The 23,247-nt window shown below is 58.7% G+C and overlaps 1 protein-coding gene across 4 annotated transcripts in view; it reads right to left on the bottom strand.

Moving 5' to 3' along the window:
* RASA3 (RAS p21 protein activator 3) overlaps positions 1–23,247 on the bottom strand; it is a 127,563-nt gene that overhangs the window by 29,316 nt on the left and 75,000 nt on the right. For all 4 annotated transcript variants that reach the window (XM_007961021.3, XM_073014542.1, XM_038007934.2 and 1 more), the window contains 9 exons: positions 20,278–20,372; positions 12,632–12,708; positions 12,066–12,146; positions 11,609–11,681; positions 8,364–8,440; positions 5,376–5,480; positions 2,667–2,823; positions 2,008–2,156; positions 1,147–1,261 (listed from right to left, as the gene is read on the bottom strand). In XM_007961021.3, coding sequence (XP_007959212.1) covers positions 1,147–1,261; positions 2,008–2,156; positions 2,667–2,823; positions 5,376–5,480; positions 8,364–8,440; positions 11,609–11,681; positions 12,066–12,146; positions 12,632–12,708; positions 20,278–20,372 — 929 coding nt within the window. The remainder of the gene's footprint in view (positions 1–1,146; positions 1,262–2,007; positions 2,157–2,666; positions 2,824–5,375; positions 5,481–8,363; positions 8,441–11,608; positions 11,682–12,065; positions 12,147–12,631; positions 12,709–20,277; positions 20,373–23,247) is intronic.

The raw sequence follows: 23,247 nt of genomic DNA on the forward strand, positions 1-23,247 counted from the left end.
AGGGGCATGGAGGGGCGCGGTGAGGCACGGAGGGGCACGGAGGGGCGTGGTGAGGCACGGAGGGGCGCGGTGAGGCACAGAGGGGCATGGAGGGGCGCGGTGAGGCACGGAGGGGCATGGAGGGGCGCGGTGAGGCATGGAGGGGCGCGGTGAGGCACAGAGGGGCATGGAGGGGCGCGGTGAGGCACGGAGGGGCATGGAGGGGCGCGGTGAGGCATGGAGGGGCGCGGTGAGGCACAGAGGGGCATGGAGGGGCGCGGTGAGGCACGGAGGGGCACGGAGGGGCGCGGTGAGGCACGGAGGGGTGTGGTGATGCCGGACTGCAGGGCCACCGTGGGGTGGTGTCACCCCGAGCCTTGGCTGAAAGGGGGCCACTCTGGGCCCGTGTCACAGGCTGCCGAGGGACAAGTGAGAGGTCAGGTGCAAACGCCAGGCACGGGGCCCAGTCCATGGCCACAATCAGATGAGCCAGGCTTTCTCCGAGAGGCATGTGCAGCCGTGATCAGACGAGCCGGGCTTTCTCGGACAGCGATGTGCTGATGTGCACCAGCCACACAGACCAGGCCTCGCAGGCCTTGAATAATATTTTCACTTCAAAATGCTGCCGTGATTTTGCCACAGAGCAAACCAGAATGCTGTGTTAAATGTTCTCACGTTTGCAAAGAGCCTGTTTACAAAGCTGCTTATAAACAGGGGGCACAACCTGGTGGCATCAGAGGGTGGGGTGAGGACTGTGTGGGCATCAGAGGGTGGGGTGAGGACTCGGCGTGCGGGCATCAGAGGGTGGGGTGAGGACTGGGTGTACAGCTCAAACGTGCCATGCTGCCAGGGCCCAGACACAGGGGACCGCAGGACGTGTGGAGAAAGGTCTGCCTGGGAAGGGCCAGGTTTTTCTTGCATGCTCTTCTTCTTAGTGGAATGGTGGGTTTTCTCATGTATAGTTTTGATTTGGGAGAATCTGGAAGGTTCTGGAGTACACAGGGAACCTCCTCTTGATCAGAGCGCATCAATCAGCATCCCTGCAGCAAGGCTGGAGGGGCGGACGTTCAAGCCCAGCTCGTGGTCTGGCTGGATCCCTGTGCAGTGCCCTGTCGGGGGAAGTCCTCCCCGTGCCCCGCGATGCTGAGGACTCCGCCCCGTGCTCACCTCCTCGATGGCGGGCTTTAGCGTGACATGCAGGTAGTGCATCCCCGCCAGCTTCATGGTCTCGTCGATGCACTTGGACGCCAGCGAGTTTCCTCGGAAGATGGTGTTGGGGTCCCTGGGAAATGGCGATGGGGACAGTGTTTGTCTCCTGGGGACGCGGAAGAGCACGTCGGAGCAGAGCCTGGCCCCGAGCACCTGCCTGTGGGCCGTGAGATCAGCGCACGCCCATCAGTCGGCTTCCTGCCGTTTTACAAGGAGCACAACCAGGCCAGGAGCTCGAGGCCCTGCCCATGGAACTGTCCTGTGTCAACAATGCCAGAGGGAACCACTCGGCTGCCCGCGTGGCCACTAGCTCAGGAAGAGCCTGGCTGGCCTTTGCTCCCGTCTTCTCGCCCTCTGCGGCCTGTGCCTGCACAGAGAATTGAGCACCAGACCCTGGCAGGATCCGAGGGCCAGCAGAGAAGCAAACCCCTCCTGCCAGCTACGGTGGCCACAGGTGCAGCCGGATGTTTCTAGAATAAGGCGTCTGGAAACAGCAGGTCCTGAGGGAAGCCGTGCCCCATTTTCATGGGCTCCCAAAGTGCCCCAGTGAGGGGACCTGAGCTGTCCTTGAGCCCTGGGAGCCGTTTTCCCTCCCCACTCACTCACTCTACCCGGGATTTCAAAGGCAAATGGGGCTTTCAAAGAAAAAAAAAGAATCATTAACTGGGTCTGTGAAAAAAACCCGAATCCACACGGTTTCTGGGGACACTTGAATTCCCTCAAGCCCTGCGCCGGGACGTGGTTCCCAGCGACGACCTCGCCATCCCTGCAGCGGGTCCAGGCCGCTCTCCCCCGGGGCGGAGCGGGGCGGGCACTCACTGGGTCCGCTTCACCTCCGCGCTGGCAATGGCACTGATGAAGGGCACCACCCTGCCGTAGTGTAGCAAGAGCCGCACCAGCGGGACGGCTGCCTCCTGCTTCTCCCGGCAAACCTCGCCCAGGATGTGGGCCGCAGATGCTGACACGGGCTGCGGGGAGGGGTGAGGTCAGTTCCGGGGCCCAGGGTGTGGGACCCTCAGAGGCCTGTCCCAGCCTGGCTGGGGTCTCACTTCCAGCCACAATAGATATGGCTCTTTGCTGAGACAGAAACACATATATTCACAAAAGCACCAAAACTTCCCATTTGCTGCTGCTTGGCTGGGCCCTTGGAGGGGGATCTGCACCTCCTCCTAGCAACCCCCAATTGCGGCCAGCTCTACGGCTCCTGAACCAGTAGAGGGACCCTGATGATGGGGATCCCCCTCAGACAACCCGGCGAGGCCTCAGCATCACCAGGCTCCCACGGCTCTACCTGCAGACAGACCAGTGCTCACAGCAAAGGGGTCCAGGCATCTGGGCGGGAAACAGGCCGGGCTAGGAGGCGTGGGAAAGGCCCCTCAGGGACGAGGTGCCCTCTGGGGTGGGGCAACGCGTGGGGCAGAGCCCCAGGCAGGTAGCACCTCCTGCCCACACCCACGGGCCACGGCGTGGACAAGCACCTCCACGTCCGCAGACTTCAACAGCAGGTCCCGGAGAGGGCTGTAATAGTCAGAAGAAAACACGTGGTCTTCCGTGTATACCACGTTCAGCCGCAGGGAGCCCAGATCGTCTGGCTTTAGGCTCTTGCTACCGTTGTCCCGGGGCTGCAGGAAGTACCTGGGTGGGAGGGACACACGGAGGGAGGCGTGAGGCTGAACCTGCCAAGGAGCAGCTCTCAGGGCAGCCCAGCTGCCTGCGTGAGGCTGACTGGTCAGGAGGGTAATCCCACAGGACCCCCGAGAGTGCAGCCCCTGGGATGCCCCACAGAAGACCCCCAGCACAGCTGGTCACTGGGGATCCCCAGGAAGCAAGTGTTGGAGCCAAAGACGCAGGAGTCAACGGGGGAAACGCGGAGGGGGATGGGGGGTGCAACGTGGAGGGAACGGGTTTCTGGGAACCCGCGCAGAAGTGGTCAGGGATATGCCGTGAAGACCTACGGCCGGCAGTGTCAGCAGCAGGTGGAAATGAAAATTATTTCAACCACAGCGTGCCGTGGCTCCTGATGCCACAGGTGGGGGCCTTGGGCTGGTGAGCCTGGCAGGCCACCTCGGCACCTGGTCATTGTGGGCGATGTTTCCTGCCCGGCCACTCTTCCATCTTTGGTTCTACCCCATGCAGTCACCCAGGAGCCCTCTCTGCCCTGATTTGTGGGCCAGGCAGTCTAAGCTGTCAGGTGGGTGGAGCCCGTGTCCGAGGCATGAGCCCCCGTCAGGTGGGTAGAGCCCGTGTCTGAGGCATGAGCCCCCGTCAGGTGGGTGGACCCTGTGTCTGAGGAATTAGCCCCCGTCAGGTGGGTGGACCCTGTGTCTGAGGAATTAGCCCCCGTCAGGTGGGTGGACCCTGTGTCTGAGGCATGAGCCCCCGTCAGGTGGGTGGAGCCCGTGTCTGAGGCATGAGCCCCCGTCAGGTGGGTGGACCTTGTGTCTGAGGTATGAGCCCCCGTCAGGTGGGTGGAGCCCGTGTCTGAGGCACGAGGCCCGTCAGGTGGGTGAAGCCCGTGTCTGAGGAATTAGCCCCCATCAGGTGGGTGGAGCCCGTGTCCGAGGCACGAGGCCCCGTCAGGTGGGTGGAGCCCGTGTCTGAGGCACGAGGCCCCGTCAGGTGGGTGGAGCCCGTGTCTGAGGCACGAGGCCCGTCAGGTGGGTGAAGCCCGTGTCTGAGGAATTAGCCCCCATCAGGTGGGTGGAGCCCGTGTCCGAGGCACGAGGCCCCGTCAGGTGGGTGGAGCCCGTGTCTGAGGCACGAGGCCCCGTCAGGTGGGTGGAGCCCGTGTCTGAGGCACGAGGCCCGTCAGGTGGGTGAAGCCCGTGTCTGAGGCACGAGCCCCCGTCAGGTGGGTGGAGCCCGTGTCTGAGGCACGAGGCCCCGTCAGGTGGGTGGAGCCCGTGTCTGAGGAATTAGCCCCCGTCAGGTGGGTGGAGCCCGTGACTGAGGCACGAGCCCCCGTCAGGTGGGTGGAGCCCGTGTCTGAGGCACGAGGCCCCGTCAGGTGGGTGGAGCCCGTGTCTGAGGCACGAGCCCCCGTCAGGTGGGTGGAGCCCGTGTCTGAGGCACGAGGCCCCGTCAGGTGGGTGGAGCCCGTGTCTGAGGAATTAGCCCCCGTCAGGTGGGTGGAGCCCGTGTCTGAGGAATTAGCCCCCGTCAGGTGGGTGGAGCCCGTGTCTGAGGCACGAGGCCTCGTCAGGTGGGTGGAGCCCGTGTCTGAGGCATGAGCCCCCGTCAGGTGGGTGGTGCCCGTGTCCGAGGCATGAGCCCCCTGGGGTTCTCTGGGGTCTGTGGTGGCTGCCTTGGCTACCCGGGCCAGGGGTTCGCTCAGTGTAGGAGGAAGTCTAACTCAGCCCAGGGGGCCTGTGCCCGTGCCGTCTTCATAGAATCAAAAGACACGTGCGTTTCAGTTTCTGGGATGGAAACCTGCCCTCACACACGGCAGAGGGACACATGGGGCGTCAGGCCGCGGCACACAGTCCACGCCTGGCAGTGCACGCCTCCCGCAACTCCGGGTCCTCTCAGGAGCTGCCTGTCGCTAAGGGACACACGTAAACTGGAAGTAAAATCAAACAATGGCCTGCTCCTTCCACCAAAAAACCAAACACCTGGAGAAAACAGGAAAGAAAGGCAGGAGGCAGCAACACACGTCATGCCCTGGGGTGGGTTCTGGATCAGAGCCGATCCCTGAGGTCCAGATGTGCAGAGGGGAGTGGAGAACCCTGTAATGCGCTCTCAATAGGAGGTGCTGCCGAGGGCCCAGAGCAAGACCCGGAGTGCAGCCGCGGGGCAGGGCCCGCTGTGCGCATTCTGGGCTCCCGCACCAGCTGCTGATACCCTCTCCTCCCGGGGTCAGACCCCGCGAACTGCTGGCGGCTCAGGGTCCCCCTTTCACCTGGGGTCAGACCCCACAAGCGGCTGGTGGCTCAGGGTCCCGCTTTCACTCGCGTTCCCTGTCTTGTTTTGAGGTGCCAGCCGTCGTGAGTCCCTGCTCAGTGTGATCCCTGCTGCCTCTCCTCACCTGCCGTTTCTCACCTGCTGTGAGGCAGAAACTCATCAGCAGGCGGGTGCCTGACGCAGCCGAGGACCAGCACACGCGGCCTCTGTGCCTTTCCACTCAGAGGCAGCATGTGTTTTTGTGGCTGTCAGAGATGTGGAAGTCTGCAGGCGCAGCGTCACCTTACCATGCCTCGTAGGAGCTGGACTGCCGCAGGACTTTCAACGGGATCCTTAGTTCTCCCAGGAATTCATCTCCAAACTTCAGGTTACTGGCATTCCAGAGGTCAACTCTGAAAAACAGCATCGGTACAGCTCTAGCTGATAGCGGGCAGCCCGGGTGAAGCAGAGATTAGGGGCCATGCTTTGTTTCCCTAGGAGCAGGGGGAGCCTGCAGCGCCTCCCAGAGTCTCCATCAAGGCTCAGCCCACGGGGCACGTTTAAAACACATCAGCCTGTGGTTTTGGAATAAAGATGAGTGTCTCCCAGTGGTAATGGGCAGGCAGAGGAAGGCAGAAGGCCATGGGCCCAGACTCAGACCCCAGGCTCTTAGATAGGAAGGAGCCTGGGCGTCGCTCCGTGCACCCGGGAGCTACATGACCCCAGGCTCTGCACCAGGAGGGAGCCAGGCATCGCTGCGTGCACCCAGGAGCTACGCAGCTGCTGCCGCTTTCAGCTCCAGCACCATCTGGCCCCTTTGCCCACAACAGGCCCAATGTCAGCAGTCTGTGCACGGCGGGCAAGTGAGACCCCCAGGAGTCTGTGGCGTGTGCCTCTCGCGCCGTCCCAGCGTACGGCCCAGCAGCCTCCGTCTGCAGGGCTCAATGCAGGGGATGATGAAGAACTTGGGCTGTAGAGAGGAGGGTGCCCATGGAGGATGGGCTGGCTGATTCAACAGCCATGGGCTCTCTGCTTTCGTCATATGAAAATGTGCCTCAAAACAAAACTGGGTGCTTGCGAATGCCCTGCCCCTGAATATAGAACGCTGTGTCCACAGATGGCTTACGACCTGGGGCATGAAGTGGATTCAGGGGCCACGCACACCACAGCAGGGGGAGAACCGTGGCCACAGCATGGTCCACGAATCTCCCTGAGTAGCCTGGGCCCAGCATCGTGAAGCTTCTGCTAATGTCTAACACAGCAGCGGCTTCCACTAATACTGTGTCCTGGTGTGGGACAGTACGTGTCCCCTCAGACCTGGGGCTGTAAAATTCTGACAGACACACAGCATCCCCGGCTGCAACAAGTCTACAGGACTGTACCCCAGTCCCTCATGGCCAGGACCCACCCGCGCACCTGAAACACCCGAAGTCATGTGTGGCCAGCTCTACCCACGGGCCTGAAATCCCAGTTACACGTGCCCGGCCCTACCCAGGCGGCTAAAACTCGGCAGGTCTAACCACACTGTGGCCATCAGGGGCATCCCCCTGCGGGGAGAAGATTCCGGAAGGCCGGTAATTCTGTTGCCCTTGCGAATCCTGCAGAGGCACTGGCGTCTGGGGCCGGGGAGGGCTGACAGGCCGCACAAGAACCCACAGCGCGCTCCTTTCAGAAGGAACAGAGGGGACCGCTGATATGTGCAGGGACTTTGGAAATGTGCCAAGTGGCCAGGCAGGCGCATCTGCCTTTAAAAAGGGAAATATTTAAAACACATTTTGTGTGCTTTTAAAAAATTCAGTAACTAGGACTTCACTCCTGAATTCAAAGCTTGGTGTAAAAAGGAACCACCGATGGTGCGTCCTTCTCTTGAAAAAGGGGCTGGTGGTGGGGCTGGCATGAGTCCTGGGGAGGCTTCCTCAACGCCCGGCCCAGGGTCTCAGGCCCTGGCTCAGTACCGTGAAGCCTGGAAATGAAGGTTTAGGCCAAAACATTTAAAAATGGGACTCAAACCGAGACAGTTGGTGGAGACAACCCTGCTTTAGGACTCCCACGTCAGGAACACTCCTACAGTTCAGGACCCTGATCCCTCAGGAGGTGGATCTGACCGACCACGTCAGGGACATTCTGTGGTTCGGGATGGAGACAACTAGGGGAGGCAGATCTGACCGATAACATCAGGGACATTCCTACAGTTCTCAACCACAAAACCACGCCTCCCAGCAGCCGTAGGGCCTGAGCCACACGCCGGCTCCACATGTCCCGGTAAGGGTCCCCCGGGGGCGCTGCCAGGCCCTGGGAGGAAGCGTGACCAGAGATTTGATGGCACATTCTCCAAAATGACCTAAAGAAAGCAGGTGCATCCCAGGCTCAGGAGCATCCCAGGCTCAGGAGCATCCCAGGCTCAGGGTCTCAGGGCCGGCTGGGGAGGGTCAGAAGGGAGCTGTTTCGTTCCTTCTCTGTCCAGCATGGAAAGGTTCGGGGGCTTCAGGGGAGGTTCATCTGCTTCTTCACAGGGGATGGGGGCATTCGTTGGTACAGAAGGAACACAGGCTACGTTCAAAAAGAAACAGGAATCCAGCCTATTTTCACCGGGAGGGGAGAACCCACCAGCGTTTGTGAAGGGCACATTCTGGGGCCCGCCCTCCCCAGACCTCTGAGTCAGCCGGATCGTGGGGCTTTCTAAATCCTGGGCCTGAGATCACGTCCTGACCTGCGAGAACCCGCAAGTGACTTCCCCGTTTCCCGTGGGAGGCGCTGAGGAGCCAGGAAAGGGCGGTGGGGGCTCCAGGGCAAAGGCTGACGATGCAGCTTCTATGACCACACGCAGGAAACACGAACCCAGTACCAGGTGAGAACATTTCACTCGAGTCAAAGGGGACAGGGTCTCCACAGAGGCCGCCCAGCTGAGAGCCTCAGGAGTGCCAGGGCCGGGTGCCGTGCAGACCCGCCAGGCCTGTGACCTCCGAGTGAGGCCTGCACCCATGGACGGTGGAGGGCTTAGAATAAGACCTTAAGAACAGCTGCAGCCCATGTGCCCCGTCGCTCCTGGTGGATGAAGCCTTTCGGCCAGAGGGATGCGGACCTCTGGCCTTTGCCTCTTCGCAGGAATTGCAAGGTGAGCCCTAACACCACCCACAGGCTGTCACTTCAACTACAGCTTCTAACATCTGTTGTGAAAATTACCAAGAAAATGGAAATTCTTTTCTATGACCCTATATTTAGAAACAAACAACAAAAGAGCTGAGGAGTTTGGGTGAAAACTGCCAAATCGGGGACGCGGAGCCTGGTTTTCTCACCTGATTTCGAGCTTGTCCACGTCTTCTTCCTCGAAGTCAAAGTGAGACTTCTTGCTGTAGCTACAGGGCCGGGTCACCTGGAGTCAGTGGAGAGAGAAAGCACTGAGACCGCGGTGCCACCAGGCGGGGGTATCTCCACGCGGACCCAGGCCCCGGGCTGCACTTCCTCTGTGCTTACCCACACGCCACTCAAGGGCCACAACTGGGAAGGCCCTAGGCGAGATTCGGGATTCAGGCCCGGCTTCCTGAGTGCCAGCATTTCCCACTCACAGAGCCCCTGGAGGGGCAGACCCAGGCGAGACCTGCCCCAAGGCCGTTCACAGCCACGGCCGGACTCTCCCAGCGGTTCCTCATGGGTGCCGGGCTCCGGGGACCTAAACGTCCCTCACCTGCACCTGCTCTAGGCCTGCCACCCTGTGAGGGAGGGACCCCCTCTGCCGTGGAGACGAAGCGGCCCCACCTCAAGACTCTATTTGCCAACAGGAAGTGAAAAGCGTGAGGCCTGTGGTGCCTGAAACTCGCCAGCCCCTAACAGACCCCAGCACTCTGGGGAGCGTCAGACGGCAGAAAGTCAAGATGCTGCTACCTTCCTCCTGACACCTCTGCACCGTGGGTTCCTTAGAACAGAAAGGGAGTGAAGGCGTAAAGGGTCGAGGTTCTGGGACCGTCCCCCACTGCCGCCAGCCTGCAGGGTCCTTGCAGCAGAGCAGGAGGCCGCCCCTCAGGCTCCAGGAGACCACAGTCGGTTACCACGAGTTCTAATTTAACCACCATCAGCCATGCACCAGGTCACCCATGTTTACAAGGAGGGCTCCCTCCTGCCCGGCCTCCCTCCCTGCCCCACCTTCTCTGGGCCTCAGCAGTGATGCTGGCTCAGGAGCTCTCAGCTCGAAGTTCTGATGCAGGGTCTGACACCAAAATCATGTTGCTAGAACTGCCTAACCTCTGAGCTTGCACTTCCTGATTGGTAAACTGAGGCAAAGATCATGCAGGGGCAGTTCTCTGCTTCGGGTTGAGGGCTGCTGACGCCTCCTCCTTCCTGACCTACACACCATTGTCCTCAAATTTGCTTCCCCCCAACTTCCCCATCTCATAAAACTCAGGTCAGGCAATGCCTCCTCCAGGAAGCCCCCGGCGCCCCTGTCTCACGCCCTCTTTGCAGAGCAGGTCAGGCAATGCCTCCTCCAGGAAGCGCCCCCCCAGTGCCCCTGCCTCATGTCCTCTCTGCAGGGCAGGTCGGGAGCTATTGTAGGGGCTTGTCTGTTTGCGTCCCTCCCATGCTGGTCTGGTGTGGTGGCCTTGGACTCCTCTGTTTTCTCCCACATCTTATCACCAGCTGATCACCGGCACAGTGCTGGCACCTGACACATCTGTTGGGTGAATGAAAGCAGCTCCTACCAAATTTACGAGATTATTTAATCTCATTTAGAGAGTTAAAGGGCCTTAATGTGTCTAGTTGTGATCCTGGAAGAAAAAGGTACAGACGCTGCTTCCCATGGAAACGGAACATCTGTTTTCCTGGGTCTGCTCCTGGTAGGTGGCTGTTCGACCACAGCCTGTGGGAGACACGCTCCCGCTCCGGGGCTCGGCCTCCAGCTGGGTCAGAAGCAGCTGAAGCCGAAAGAGACAGGGTCCTGGTGAAAGAGGTTCATGGCTGCTAAGGAAGGGGTGGAGACGGAGTGAAAGGTCACAGACCCCAAAGAGCAGGGCCCCGTGTGTCCCACACGGCAGTGGTCAGCGAGGTCTGGGCCCACACAGCAGTGGTCAGCGAGGTCCGGGCCTTCCCTGGAGCCCCACAGGTGGTGATGCAGACCACGGTTTTCAGACTCTCTGTGGTCACTAAATTACTGCAGTAGGCTGAGACCCACGTCTTTACAGAGTGAATGGGAGTGCACACAGTAGAAACGGTGTGAGAACACTGCAAGTGTGATGAGCACCCGGGTGTGGCCGGGCAGTGGGCGAGCTCTACCCCACTGTGTGTATGACAGCTCCACGTGTGGCAGCCGACGACCCCACCGTGTGTATGACAGCTCCACGTGTGGCAGCCGACGACCCCACCATGTGTATGACAGCTCCACGTGTGGCAGCCGACGACCCTACCGTGTGTATGACAGCTCCACGTGTGGCAGCCGACGACCCCACCGTGTGTATGACAGCTCCACGTGTGGCAGCCGACAACCCCACCGTGTATATGACAGCTCCATGTGTGGCAGCCGAGCCGGGGGAAGCTGCCACCTGGAACTCCGTCCATGCCGCACGCCTCCTGCACCACCAACAGGGCCCAGCCTGCCCCTGGGAGCCTGGCAGCCCCCTGCTTCCCTTGCTCTGGCAAAACCATCTGCTCTGCCTGTCTCTAAGTGAGGGCTTCCGTGTGAGACAGAGAACAGATTCCACCTCCAAAGCCCGCCTCACAGCGGCCCTGAAAGCCTGGCCCTGGCTTCGGACACCAAGTTCCCACCTCTGCCTGTGGGGCCCTTTTGAGCCTCAGCAGTGCCCGTGGGTCCTGCTCAGACTGGTAGGTCCACTCTCCAATGGTCCCCCCAGAACTGCATGCATCGAGCGCCGCTCAGCCATCATGGCTCAGGGGAGCCCACCTGACCCCTCAGGCGTGACTGGCCATGTTCCTGCCACAGAGGCCTCATCCATCCTCACATCTCCAGGGCTTGTGCACGGGAAGGTTTGTGGATGGGAAGAGCATCTGTCTAAAGGCCCTGCAGACAGCCGTCCCCAAATCGCGCCGGCCACATGGCAGGTCCCCACTCCATGAGATGCAGCTGTCCCCAAACCGCACAGTAGGTCCCACTCTACCAGGTGCAGCCGTTGCACCCTCCTTCTCACGGATTTTGGTGCTCCATGTTCTGAGAGGATCTCTGTGTCTGAATCCTTCCCCGCTTTGCTTCAAAACCCTGCCTATTTCCACTGGAACAAGCATTCCGCCTGCTCAGGGACACTTGGGCGGAGCAGCCAAAAAGACAACAAAAAACCCCAAAGTCCTGGTAATTTGGAAAGCATTAACCTGTCATCTTTTAACTCAAATCTGGGCCAGTTTGGGAGACAACGAAAGGCCTTTCTCTCTCGGGAGACGAGGGAAGGTCTTGGGGCCATGGGTCCCAGGGCCGGCGGGGCTGCCTCCTCTCCGGGAGGAACTTCCAGAGGGAAGAGACTGAGATGGTTCTGATCCAGACTTTCTGCCAATGTGTCTCGGGTGCAGCCTGCACTTGACGTTCACCCACGAAGATACCAACCTCAAAATAAAACACTTCATCGAACTGGGGGTTGTTGGTCTTCCGCTTTACTTTTGTCTTCTTTGCTTCCGATCTGTTATTGAGAGAGAAAGGATTGGGATTAAAGCAACACTGCTGATTCCAAGTCTCTGTCATAAAACCGAGCTCTCAAATGCACAAGTCACTTATTGCCTTTATTTATTTCATAAATATTTCTGTTCGTCTCCAGCTCCAGATGGTATGCAAATCCCGAACCTTTACCGAGACAAAAATACTCAGCACGAAGAGCACGAAGGCTTAGTTTTCTACAGAGCAATTTTGGAGCAATAAAGAAAACAAAAGGAAGTAAAAATTACATATTCTACCTCAAAGCGCAGCCTCCTGCCTCCTCCCAAATGAGGCAGTGGCCTCGTGATTTCAGAGCTGGACCCTCGCCCCCCAGGACCAGAACAGAAACCCGAGGCGTGAGGCCACTTGCCTGAAGGGTCCTGCCAGTGTCACGGTGGCGTAGGGGTCGCACTGCCCATTCACGATGGGGAGGCCCTGGCACTCGACGATGCTGAGGAGAGAAGCAGAGGCGGCGTCAGGAGTGAGCGCAGACCCCCGGGCAAATGACGAGACAGCTCTGGGTCGGGCAGGAGGCCTGAGTTCAAGCTGTGAGATGCGGTTTCCTCCCTGGAAGGCAGGGAGGGCCCACGCCAGCCGCTCTGCCTCGGTGTGACACTGAATCACGCTGGCCGTTCGCAAAAGCCCAAAACAACACCTCTAAGGCGAGCACGTGCTTTAGTGAGGACGCTGGGAGTATGTGACAGGACACCTAAAGCACTGTCGTGGGGGGAGCAGGACCCCAAAAACAGCGTCATCCTGGGGCCACGACCCCTAAAACAGTGTCATCCTCGGGGGGCCAGAACCTCTAAACAGTGTCATCCTGGGGAGCCACCGGCTCTGGAAATTCCTGTGCATTGGTTTGAAAACCCGTGTGCTCCTCGGGAGCCAGACGGGCCACTCGCTGTGTGCTCAGTCCCTGGTGAGGACGCGTCTTACCGTGTGGCGAGCTTGTGGCAGACGACCCCAGTGTCTGTGATGACCTCGCTCAGCCGCAGCTCCAGGTGCACTTTGCCCTGCAAGGCACGAGGACGGGGTGTCAGGGGCTGTGGCGCTCCCACAGGCCGCCAGGGTCGCGCAGCTCAGGGAAAGCCTAGAGGGCAAAGGGAGCAGGTGGCTCCGTCCCGCCACCACAGCTGGGCACGTCTGGTCCCTCCGCTCCACCCCCGGACGCAGGGTCCCAGCCGTGGCCTTCCTTCAGGAGAGCTGCCTGCCTGGCCGCTCAGCCCCATGTGGCTGCCCAGGCTCCCGGCTCTGCTGAGAGCAGGTCGCTGCCTCAGAAGTGAGGGGTCCAACCGTGTGGGAGATGGTCATTCGGTGAAGCAGCCCCCCAAAGACGCTGACGCTGCAGCTGCTCACGTGTGTCCACTGGGGCAAAGCGGAGGGGAAGCACAGCTCTCTCCTGAGCCGGGGCCACCGCCTGCCTTTACCTCCCCGCGGGCAAGGCCGCATGGAAGCCCGCAGGAACCTCAGAGAGCTCACACGGAGAGCAAGGCTCACACAGAGAGCAAGGCTCATGGGGGCTTCCAGCAGAACAGACAGCAAGGCTGCCCTGCGGGTCCACCTGTCTCTACAGATCCGTCTGTCTCTGCGTGCTGCTGTGTCTGTCCACCTGTCTGTGTGCACAGCTGTGGGTGTGTGTCCACCTATCTGTGAGTACGATTGTGTGTCTGCCTATGTGTGTGTGCAGTTTGTGTGTGTGGCTGTGTGTGTCCACCTGTATAAGCATGCTGTGGTGTGTGTGTGCCCGCCTGTGTGTGTCCACTTGTCTGTGCATGCAACTGTGTGTGTCCATCTGTGGATACTGCTGCGTGTGCAAGTCCACCTGTGTGTGTGTCCACCTGTGTCCGTCTGTGCATTTGACTGTGTGTCCATCTGTGCTGTGTGTGTGCAGCTGTGTGTCCTCCTGTGTGTGTGGCTGTGTCTACCTGGGTGCGTGCAACTGTGTGTGTGTCTGCCTATGCATATATGTGACTGTGTGTCCATCTGTGCTGCTGTGTGTGCGTGTCCGCCTGTGTACAGCTGTGTGTCCACCTGTGTGCAACTGTGTGTCCGTCTGTGTGTGTGGCTGTGTCTACCTGGGTGCATGTGACTGTGTGTCCACCTGTGTGTGCATGTGACTGTATCTGCTTGTGTGTACGTGTCCACCTGTGTGCAACTGTGTGCATGTTCACCTGTGTGTGCATGCAGCTGTGTGTGTCTGCCTGTCTGTGCATGTGGCTATGTGTCTTTGTGGGCGTGCAACTATGCATGTCCATCTGTGTGCACACGACTGTGTGCATCTGCCTGTGTGTGCATGAAACTGTGTGTGTCTGCCTGTCAGTGTCCACCTGTGTGTGCGTCCGCCTGTGTGTGTGGCTGTGTGTGTCCTTCTGTGCATGCAACTATGTGTGTGAGCAGCTGTGTGTGCATCTCCCTGTGTGTGCATGCACCTGTGTGTGTGTCTGCCTGTGTGTGTGTCTTCTTGTCTGTGTGTGGCTGTGTGCGTGTCCTTCTGTGTGTGCGTGCGACTGTGTGTGTCCACCTGTGTATGTGTATGTGTTGACCTGTCTGTACATGCAACTGTGTGTGGATGTCTGCCAGTGTGTGCACCGCCTGTGTGTACATGTGACTGTGTCTGCCTGTGTGTGCGTGCGGCTGTGTGTGCCTATCTGTGCGTGCCGCTGTCCCTGTATTTGCTCCAGCCTGAATGGCGCTGAATGGATGGAATGAACACAGACTCATCCATGCATCAGGAGCTCTGCCTGGCCCGGCCCTGAGCTCCTGCTCCTGAGGCTCCAGCAAGGCCAGGACCTGTTCCCCAGGGCTTGTCATTGCCTGTGGGAGGGCAGGAGGGACGGGCAGAATGCGTGGCACTAAGACGTGGACGGCAGAACTGACGGCAGGCCTGCAGCATGTGGCCTGGTGCAGAACCTCAGATGGAGCAGGGACCTCGCTTAGGCCCCATCAACCTAAACGTTAAAAAACCTTAAAGTTCCTTCAAAAATCTTCCAGACAACTAGACCGCCTTGAGAGGTAAATCACCTAATAAGAAAAATAAATAATAAAATAATACCCAAAAAGTTAGTCAAGAAATATTTATTCCCTATATAAGTTAAAAATAGCATCTTCACATATGCCACTAAGCTGTTTTTCAAAAACCCAGACCCTCACCAAACAGATCTTCCAACACAGACCACAAATGCAGGGGGGATCACAGACCCGAACCCCAAATGCCGAGCTCTGTTCTGTGGCTGTCCACGGGTTAAAGCAGTGCCCTAAACACCAAAAGACAGGAGGAAGTGCCTGGCCCAAGAGTAACTGAGAACCCACCGCTTCATCCCGTTCTCAAATGCCGGGCGCAAACTCCCTCAGGACAGAAGTGTTCAGATTAGAAAGAGGCTGCGCAGACGGAGGCAGCTCGATTCCTGTTAGGGAGTTTCAGGAAGAGTCACGCCGCATCAGGGGGGTCGTGGTCCCCAGCAGCAGGTTGTGGCCCCCGTGTGCTCTCCTGGTTCCTGGCAGCAGGCTGGGTGGTCCCCGTGTGCTCTCCCGGGTCCTGGCAGCAGGCTGTGCGGCCCCGTGTGCTCTCCCAGGTCCTGGCCAGGTCCAGGGGCACCTGGCTGGGCACCATCAGGTCCTGAGGCTGCTCCTGTTCCTGCAGCGTGAATCCCTCCGGACCAGCTGACTTGTGCGCTTCCGTCTTCTGCTGATTCGGGAGTGGGAACAAACAAAATCCACCCCCGGAAGGCCCTTTCTCCGGCCAGAAAAGTCGCTGAGTAAATCTGCAGGTGCCAGCGCAGGCTGGAGAATCCCAGAACGTTTAGAGGTTAAACGACACAGTTCTAAATAACACACCAATTGGAGAACACAAGACACACTTTAAAATGTTCTGGAATAAACAGAAATGAAAGTGTTACTCATCAAAATCAGTGGGACGCAGCGGGAGCCGTGCTCAGGGTTTGACAGAATCTGGAGTACCGGCCGCACAGACTAGAGCAGAAGGGAGATCCGAACCCTGACCTGAGATCAGGGCTGGGAGACTGAGGAAAATGAGCAAACTAAACCCAGAGCCCAAGAACAGAAACCAGAAGTCAGATCAGAAACCAACAGAGAAAAATCAAAGCCAAAGGCGAATTCCTTGAGAGATCAATAAAATTAATAAACCTCTAACCAGGCTACCAAGAGCAAAGGGAAAAGGCACAAATTCCCATAGGAAAGGAACGAGAGGACCTGGCTGCTGACCCCGGCACCTGCCTAGACGCTGCACTGAGGTCCCTGGCACTGCACTCCTGCGAACTCACAGACGTAGCAAAGGGGCCCAGCGTCCACCACGGCTGAGCTCCTGACAATGCGTGGCTGCAGTGTCACCCGGTGTCACCCATGGGGCCCTGGGCGGGGGCTACTGAGGGGTGTATGGAAACTCTGTACTCCGCTCAGTTTCCCTGTGAACACAGAACTGCTCCCAAAACAGAGTTAATTTTAAAAAAGCAGCCAGTGGTCCCCATCCATCTTTCTCAGGAAGGCCTTCCCCAGGGAGAGAGCAGTGCGCGGGGCCAGGTCAGGGTCCTGGTCCCCCCAACCGGCTGCTACATCCCCAGCTGGGCGGGCAGTGGCCCAGAAGGCAGCCAGGACAGAGGCGCCTTGGATGCAGGGCTGTTCCACGCCGGCTACAGAGAGGAGACAAAGTCAGCGGGCAGGTGAGAGGGGACACAGAGGCCACGAGGAAGGAAGCCTAGCCTTGGCCCTCTCCTCCTGCAACCCTGGAGAAACGTAAAAGCTTGGCCCTGGAAGACAGTGACTTTGTTTGCTCTGAAAATCCTTCCAAGAGGACTGTCTGCTGCACAAACACAAAATTCCCAGAGGCTGTAGCAGGAGGCTGGAATTTCTACCCCAGTCACTGATTTCATGGTGCAACTGGAAGGCTCCAAGGGGGAAAACACGCAGGTGTCTCTCGGGCGGACACGGACCCGGGGGTTTGCTGTGATCCCTCGCAGGGCCATGCTATTTCCTGAATACGTCACAGATGCACTTGAATGCCCGGCTTATAAAGGAGCTCAGTGGCCCCCCAGGCGCCCAGATCACCGCGATGCCTCGCTGTCACAGGCAGTGCCCCCGCTGGCATCTGACGCTGACACTGCCCTGTGTCGGGGGAGGGTCAGAGAGCACAACGCTGCATCATAAAGTGATTTAACGAAGACTTTCCAACAGTGTCCGTTCCAGAAGGAAGCAAGAAAGGTTTAATTGTGTTTCCCCCACTTCTGCGACGCACTCACTGGCCTCCCCCGTGGGCCGCGTCTGTGACACTTACTGTCCAGCCACGGGACGTTTCCTGGGAATCAGAGCGGAGGGACTCAAGGAGCCGCACTGCCACCCCCCTGCCTTCCTGAAAATGGTCACTGTGACATTACGATAAAACGGCAGCCCTGAGACTGGAGCTGCTGCTGCTGCTTCTTTTGAGATGGAGTTTCACTCTTGTTGCCCAGCCTGGAGTGCGGGGGAACAATCTTGGCTCACTGCATCCTCCGTCTCCTGGGTTCAAGCGATTCTTCTGCCTCAGTCTCCTGAGTAGCTGGGACTATAGGCGCCCACCACCACGCCCGGCTAATTTTGTATTTTCAGTAGAGACGAGGTTTCACCATGTTGGTCAGGCTGGTCTCAAACTCCTGACCTCAGGTGATCTACTCACCTTGGCCTCCCAAAGTACTGGGATTACAGGCATAAGCCACCAAGCCCAGCCTGGAGTTGAGGTTTTAAAGGTTGGCTGGAGTCCAGCAGGGACGCTGCTCCCTGTCACGGCCACATTTTGGGCGGCGTTGTGGCTGACTGCGTCGGTGAAGCGAGCAGGGCAGCACCCGCCCGGGTCCAGCGGGCATCGGAGATCACTGACCCTGCCTCCTGCCCTTTAGACAACAGCTCACATTTGCCTTCCATAAAGCGCAAATTCCCGGGAGACTGACACCACTCGGTCCAGGATCCTCACGTTCCGGACAGTGAGAGCCAGGCTTGGAGGACGCCGGGCTTGGCCCTGGGCATGCCAGCCGCCTCGGGCGTTAATTATGAGAGTCTACCAGCCGTGAGATCAGCCGGCGGCATTCTTATTTACAGCTTCGTGGAGATGAAATGTCTGAGTCCTAATTGGTGTTGCACAGTCTCCCCTGTGATGACTATCACAACAGCCCATCGACAGGCGACCGGACCAACAGCACACGCTTCGCACCTCGGATCATTCCTCAGCCTCAGAAGGAAGGAGGTTCCGATACCACAAGCGACCTGGAGGACGTCGTGCGGAGCAACATCAGCCTCAGGAAGACCAGCAGGGCAGAGCTGACTGCCATGAGCCATGGGGAGGGGCCCGCATCAGAGACAGAGTGCGATGGGGCTGCCGGCGGGAGGAGGGACGGAAGCGCATGAATAAACCTCTAGCCAGGGGACAGAGGGGACAGAGGTTCCGCTTTACAAGATGAAAGGAGCTCTAGAGATGGGTGGTGGTGATGGTTGTACAATATTATGAATACATTTAATACTGTGCCACTGCATTGGACATTTTAAATGGTTAAAATGGTAAATCTCATGATGTCTCTATTTTACCACATAAAAAACTGGAAAAAATAGCATAGAACACACACAGAGAGACACACGCACAGAAGCATGTGCCTGTGAACTGGTGAAATCTGGGTAACGTCCGTGGATGGCACAGATGTGGGCGTCCTGGTTGGTGTTGCACCAGCTGCACAGGGCGGTGCCTGGGGAAGCCGGGAGAAGGGAGCACGGCCTTCCATTTTCAGGGCAAGGAGGGGATTCGCCCCTCGCCACTCCTGTGTACTATTTTGGTGTCTTCCTATAAATCTATAACCATTTCAAAATTAAATCAATCTAAAAAAAAGGCAAGAAAGAGGACAAGCTACACCTGCCAAAAAAACCAAACTTGAATCTGAGGAAAACGATGAGGCTGCACTCTGCCTGCTGCTCAGAGACCCCAGCAATGCGGGTATCCCAGAATAGAAGTGCCGGGGAACACGCAGGCGGGAGCGGCCCAGTCAGCAAGCCCCGCCTCCTCCCGGGCAGCACGTAGGAAGCCCCGCCTTTCTGCTGGGACGCCAGGGTCCGCTGAGCAGCGCGCTGGGGCCCTTGTGCTCTGGGGCTGCGAGGACAGTCATTAGTTCTGCAGTAATCACAGCGTCCTTCACTTTCCACAGCACGTGTGGGTTCCCCAGCCAGTGCTTTCCTAGGAAGCAGAGTTAATTAAGTGTGAAGCACAATTAGCACAGGTCCCTTAGGACAGGGCCATTCCCAGGGCCTCTTGGCTCCACTCCTTCATTTCCGTCCAGGGCCTCACCCCGTCCCCCTGGCTGGGCTCACCGTCAACTTCATGAATGAACCCTTTGCTGGCCATGGGAGTGTGCCCAGCCTGTGATCTCAGCAGATGGCAACCTCGACCCAGTGAAGCGCAGAGGACGAGGGTTCCCACAGGACACCAGGCCATCCAGTCCCCGGGCCCAAATCTGCCCTGGACCTGTGGGCACGGAGCCTCCATCCGACCCACCCAGTTGCCTCTGCTAAAGTCTCAGGCAAAGTTCTCACAAGGAACCTATTTTGGGGATTTGTCCCGGATGCCAGCCTCCAGGTGTAAAAATAAGAGTCACCACCACCACTTTACAATGTGCCATGCGCCATCGAGTGGCACACACGCCATTCCAGCCCGCTTCACAAACCCACCCAGATGGGGAAACTGAGGCTTGCAGAGAAGCAATCTGATGAGTGAGCTGGCTCCAGGCCCGGCGGCCTGTGCTGGGACTCTGCACTCAGACACACACTGAGGTCCCAGCCAAGGACCCACCCAGGAAGCCCTCCCAGGTTCCAGGGTCGGGCCACAGTGCCTCTTGCTTGTAGACTTTGCAGCTGCTCCATGTCATGGACCAGGGCTCAGGGTGACCCCACAGGAGCTCCTGCAGATTTGGGCTGGGCAGACTGACCCCCACTACTCCCTCTCTTACAGGCAAGCCTGGAGCAGCTGTTGCCGGGCAGCTGGGCACCGTGCGACCGTAGCAGCCGTGAACACAAGGGTCTGGGACGTGGGTCCCAGCACTGGAGCCCCTGGTCTTGCGTGGGGAGGTGGGACAAGCTCCTCCCACTGGCAAGGGCCAGGGCCAGCGCCAGTCGGCACACAGTCCCGGCAAGGTGGGGTGAGCCCCTGGCCACTTCCGACAATGGACACTCGGAAGACCAGCATGTTCTTTCAGCTCAGACCCTTCTTGGTGCCGAGTGCCAGGGAGCAGCCCATCCAGGCAACTGGGGAAGCGAGGGTCCCTGCGGGCTGACCTCGACTCGGCCCTTCCCCACTCGTGTTCTCTTGGCCCTCAATTACGTGTGCCTGTCCTTTCTCACCGTGTTGGTTTTTACGGCTGCCTCAGTTGCACATGACAAAGGAAAACCCAAAATCCCTGCACAGAGCCTGGGCGCGCTCCGAGCACAAGCAGGCTCATCGTTATTCCCATCGAGACCGAAGCCCAACCTACGTCTTCAGCCACAGTCAGAGCCGTGCGCGTCTCGAGGCCCCACGGTGTCCCGGGGCACGGTTTCCGGGGCTGTGCCGAGGGTCTCACCTGCACCTCCGAGTCGGCGTCCACGTGCTGCAGCTGGAACCAGGTGTCCCTGTTGTGGTACTTCTGCAAGTCCTCCTTCTGGATGGCCACCTTCCCTGCAACACAAGCAGAGGAGACTTCACCACAGGCACAGGCCCCAGAGCCAGGGCACCTGCGAGCAGAAGCCAGCCCATCATCACTGCAGCTCATTTCCAACAGCTTAATTCAGAATGGGGCACCGGCTGGGCGCAGGGCTCTGGCCTGGAATCCCCACGCTTGGGAGGCCCAGGGGGAGGGTTGCGTGAGACCAGCCTGGGCGATATGGCGAAAACTTCTCTACAAAACAAAAAGAATGAGCCGGACATGGTGGTACTGTATCCCTAAAAATTGATACTAAAAAGTCAAAATAATCAGGTGCGGGGTAAGTTTACGCCATCTCCCTTCCAGTAAGGCATTCGGGAGGCTTCGCTGGGAAGACGCGAACGTCCAGTCCATCGGCAATGCGCACCTCACTCTCACTGTGGTCTGTGGCCAGTTCTCACGGCAGGAGGCACATCGGAGCTTGCTGGGTGCACAAGAGCCCCGTTCTCACAAATGAACACCTCATGCCTCACACACGCGGCATCACGCCTCGAGAGAGACACGTGTGCACCTGTGCGAGCCACAGCTTGAAACACATGTGTGCCTAGAATTAGCTTCCGTGTGTGAACACGCACACATGTGTGCCTAGAGTTAGCTTCCGTGTGTGAACACGCACACATGTGTGCCTAGAGTTAGCTTCCGTGTGTGAACACGCACACACGTGTGCCTAGAGTTAGCTTCCGTGTGTGAACACGCACACATGTGTGCCTAGAGTTAGCTTCCGTGTGTGAACACGCACACATGTGTGCAGGCATGTGGGTGCTCGGGTTATTCGCAGGGAGAACTGACAGCTAGAATGAGCTGCCACCTTCCCACGTGACGTGGGCTGGTCTGAATCCGTGCCTCTAAAGTGTAATCCTTGAGCTGCCTTCTGGGACCCCTGGAGAGCCCGAAAGTGTAGATTCCTGGCCTTCTCCAGACAGAGAAGAACAGAAGCTCTGGTGTGGGCCGGAATCTGCACCACCACAGGTCCCTGGGCACTTCTGTGGGCCCCAAAGTCTGGGGACATCCACTCTAAACCATTTCCTGTGCCTTAAACAGATTTAGTACTTTGGAGCTAGACTTCCAATGAAAACACATATCAGAATATATTTGTACAATATACATTTACCTAGTATGGATTTATAGGTGTAAATTCGCATCTGTAACCATTATTATCTGCTCATACATTCACCTCATTTCAGAAACATTCTCATGGTGGGGATGCTCATCCCATCCCTGGCAGGACAGGACTTGTCAGGCACTGGGCACTGGGCCGTCTTCCATCCTGCGTCCCCTCGCAGCACCACCACGTCAACCCTGCCACTGGCCTCCGCGCACTGCGGACCACTCCACCTACCACGGCGAGCACCCATGCAGCACGTGCACCTCTGGCGACAGACACACGTGAATTCCCAGGGAGTCGCACACACGTGACGTCTGAGCCCATCGCAGAGCACACACAAGAGCAGGAGTGAGGAAGGAAATGTTGGCAGACCCCTCGCGTCTTCGTTCTGCACCCAGAAACACACACATCCTCCTTAAGGATCCTGGTCCAGTCACTGAAGCGAGAAACTCTGGGTCCTGGCAGACCCCGGTTCCACTGCAGCAGCCCCAGCTGCAGGGTCTGAGCACACTGTGCACAACCCAGGCTCCAGGGAGCGGCCTGGGCCTCCTACCCAGCCACCCTGCCTCACACCAGGACAGCAGAGCCCAGTCCGGTTCTCTCCTCCAAGTGAGATCCTTTTATATTTCCGCGTCTCAAAAAACCTCCGCAGGCTCCCATCGGAACAACCCCGGCCTGGCATCTGACAGTCTCACGCTTTGGCCTGACTCGCTGTCCAGCCTCAGTAAATTCGGGAACACTCCACTGCCAGCCTCTCACAGGTGCCATCTCAGTCAGTCCTGCGGTGACCCTGGAGGGGCAGGTCCCACTCTGCACACCCCGGAGACAAGCAGGCTGGGGCTGCAGGGAGACGGAGCTTGCGTCCCCGCCTTCCTGCCCGCATTCCTTCCTCCGTTAGCGTCCCCACCCTGCGAGGTCTCAGGACGCATCTTCCCTCAGGAGCTCCTCTACCCCACGGGCTCAAGCGCGCGAGACCTCTCAGCCTGACTGGTCCGTTCTGTGACTGATCTCAGAGCCCGTGGGCCTTGGCCGCCAGGCCCCTCCCTTGTCTGCGAACTCGGAGGGTCTGAGACATGCCCAGCTCAGCACCAGCTCCAGACCCTGTGGGACAGTGCAGGGTCGGCCACATGATGGGGGCACCACGTGGCCACAGGACATGGTGGGAGGTGCGGAAGGTGGAAAGAGGCACAAAGACGCTTTCCAAGTGCCCAAAGGACAGACGTGGAATCAGCACAGTTTGCCTCCAGTGCTGCTGACCCCTGCCATGCACCTCAGCACCTTCATCTCGTGTCTTCAGGGGAGCCGGCTGCAGCTCATACTGTCCACTCTGCAAAGCAAAGCAGCCCTGATAACAGCCCTGGAGGAAGCCCCTTCCCAGCTCTGAGACCCCCGCTCACAGCCAGGGCCGGAGCCCCTTCCCAGCAAACTACAGCTCCGGGACCCCTGCTCACAGCCAGGGCCGGCCAGTTCCACAGCCTCCCGCACATAGATACAGCACACAGACACTCGTGGGTTCATATGATCAGCCTCGTGACCTCGTCGGCTCAGCTCTTGACACACAGACTCACACAGACCATCTGGAGCTGCACGGGACGCTGACACCACTGAGGGCAGGCGAGAGCCAAGGCAAGAACGAAGGGGACCAGCGCAGAAAACAGGCCCCAGCACACGTGGGAGAAGGAGCACCGGGGAGACTCAGAGAGAAACCCAGTGACACACACACTCCGTGGACTCCCTCCAACGGC

Source organism: Chlorocebus sabaeus, chromosome 3 (assembly GCF_047675955.1).
Source record: "Chlorocebus sabaeus isolate Y175 chromosome 3, mChlSab1.0.hap1, whole genome shotgun sequence".
In the NCBI taxonomy this organism is placed as follows: Eukaryota; Metazoa; Chordata; class Mammalia; order Primates; family Cercopithecidae; genus Chlorocebus; species Chlorocebus sabaeus.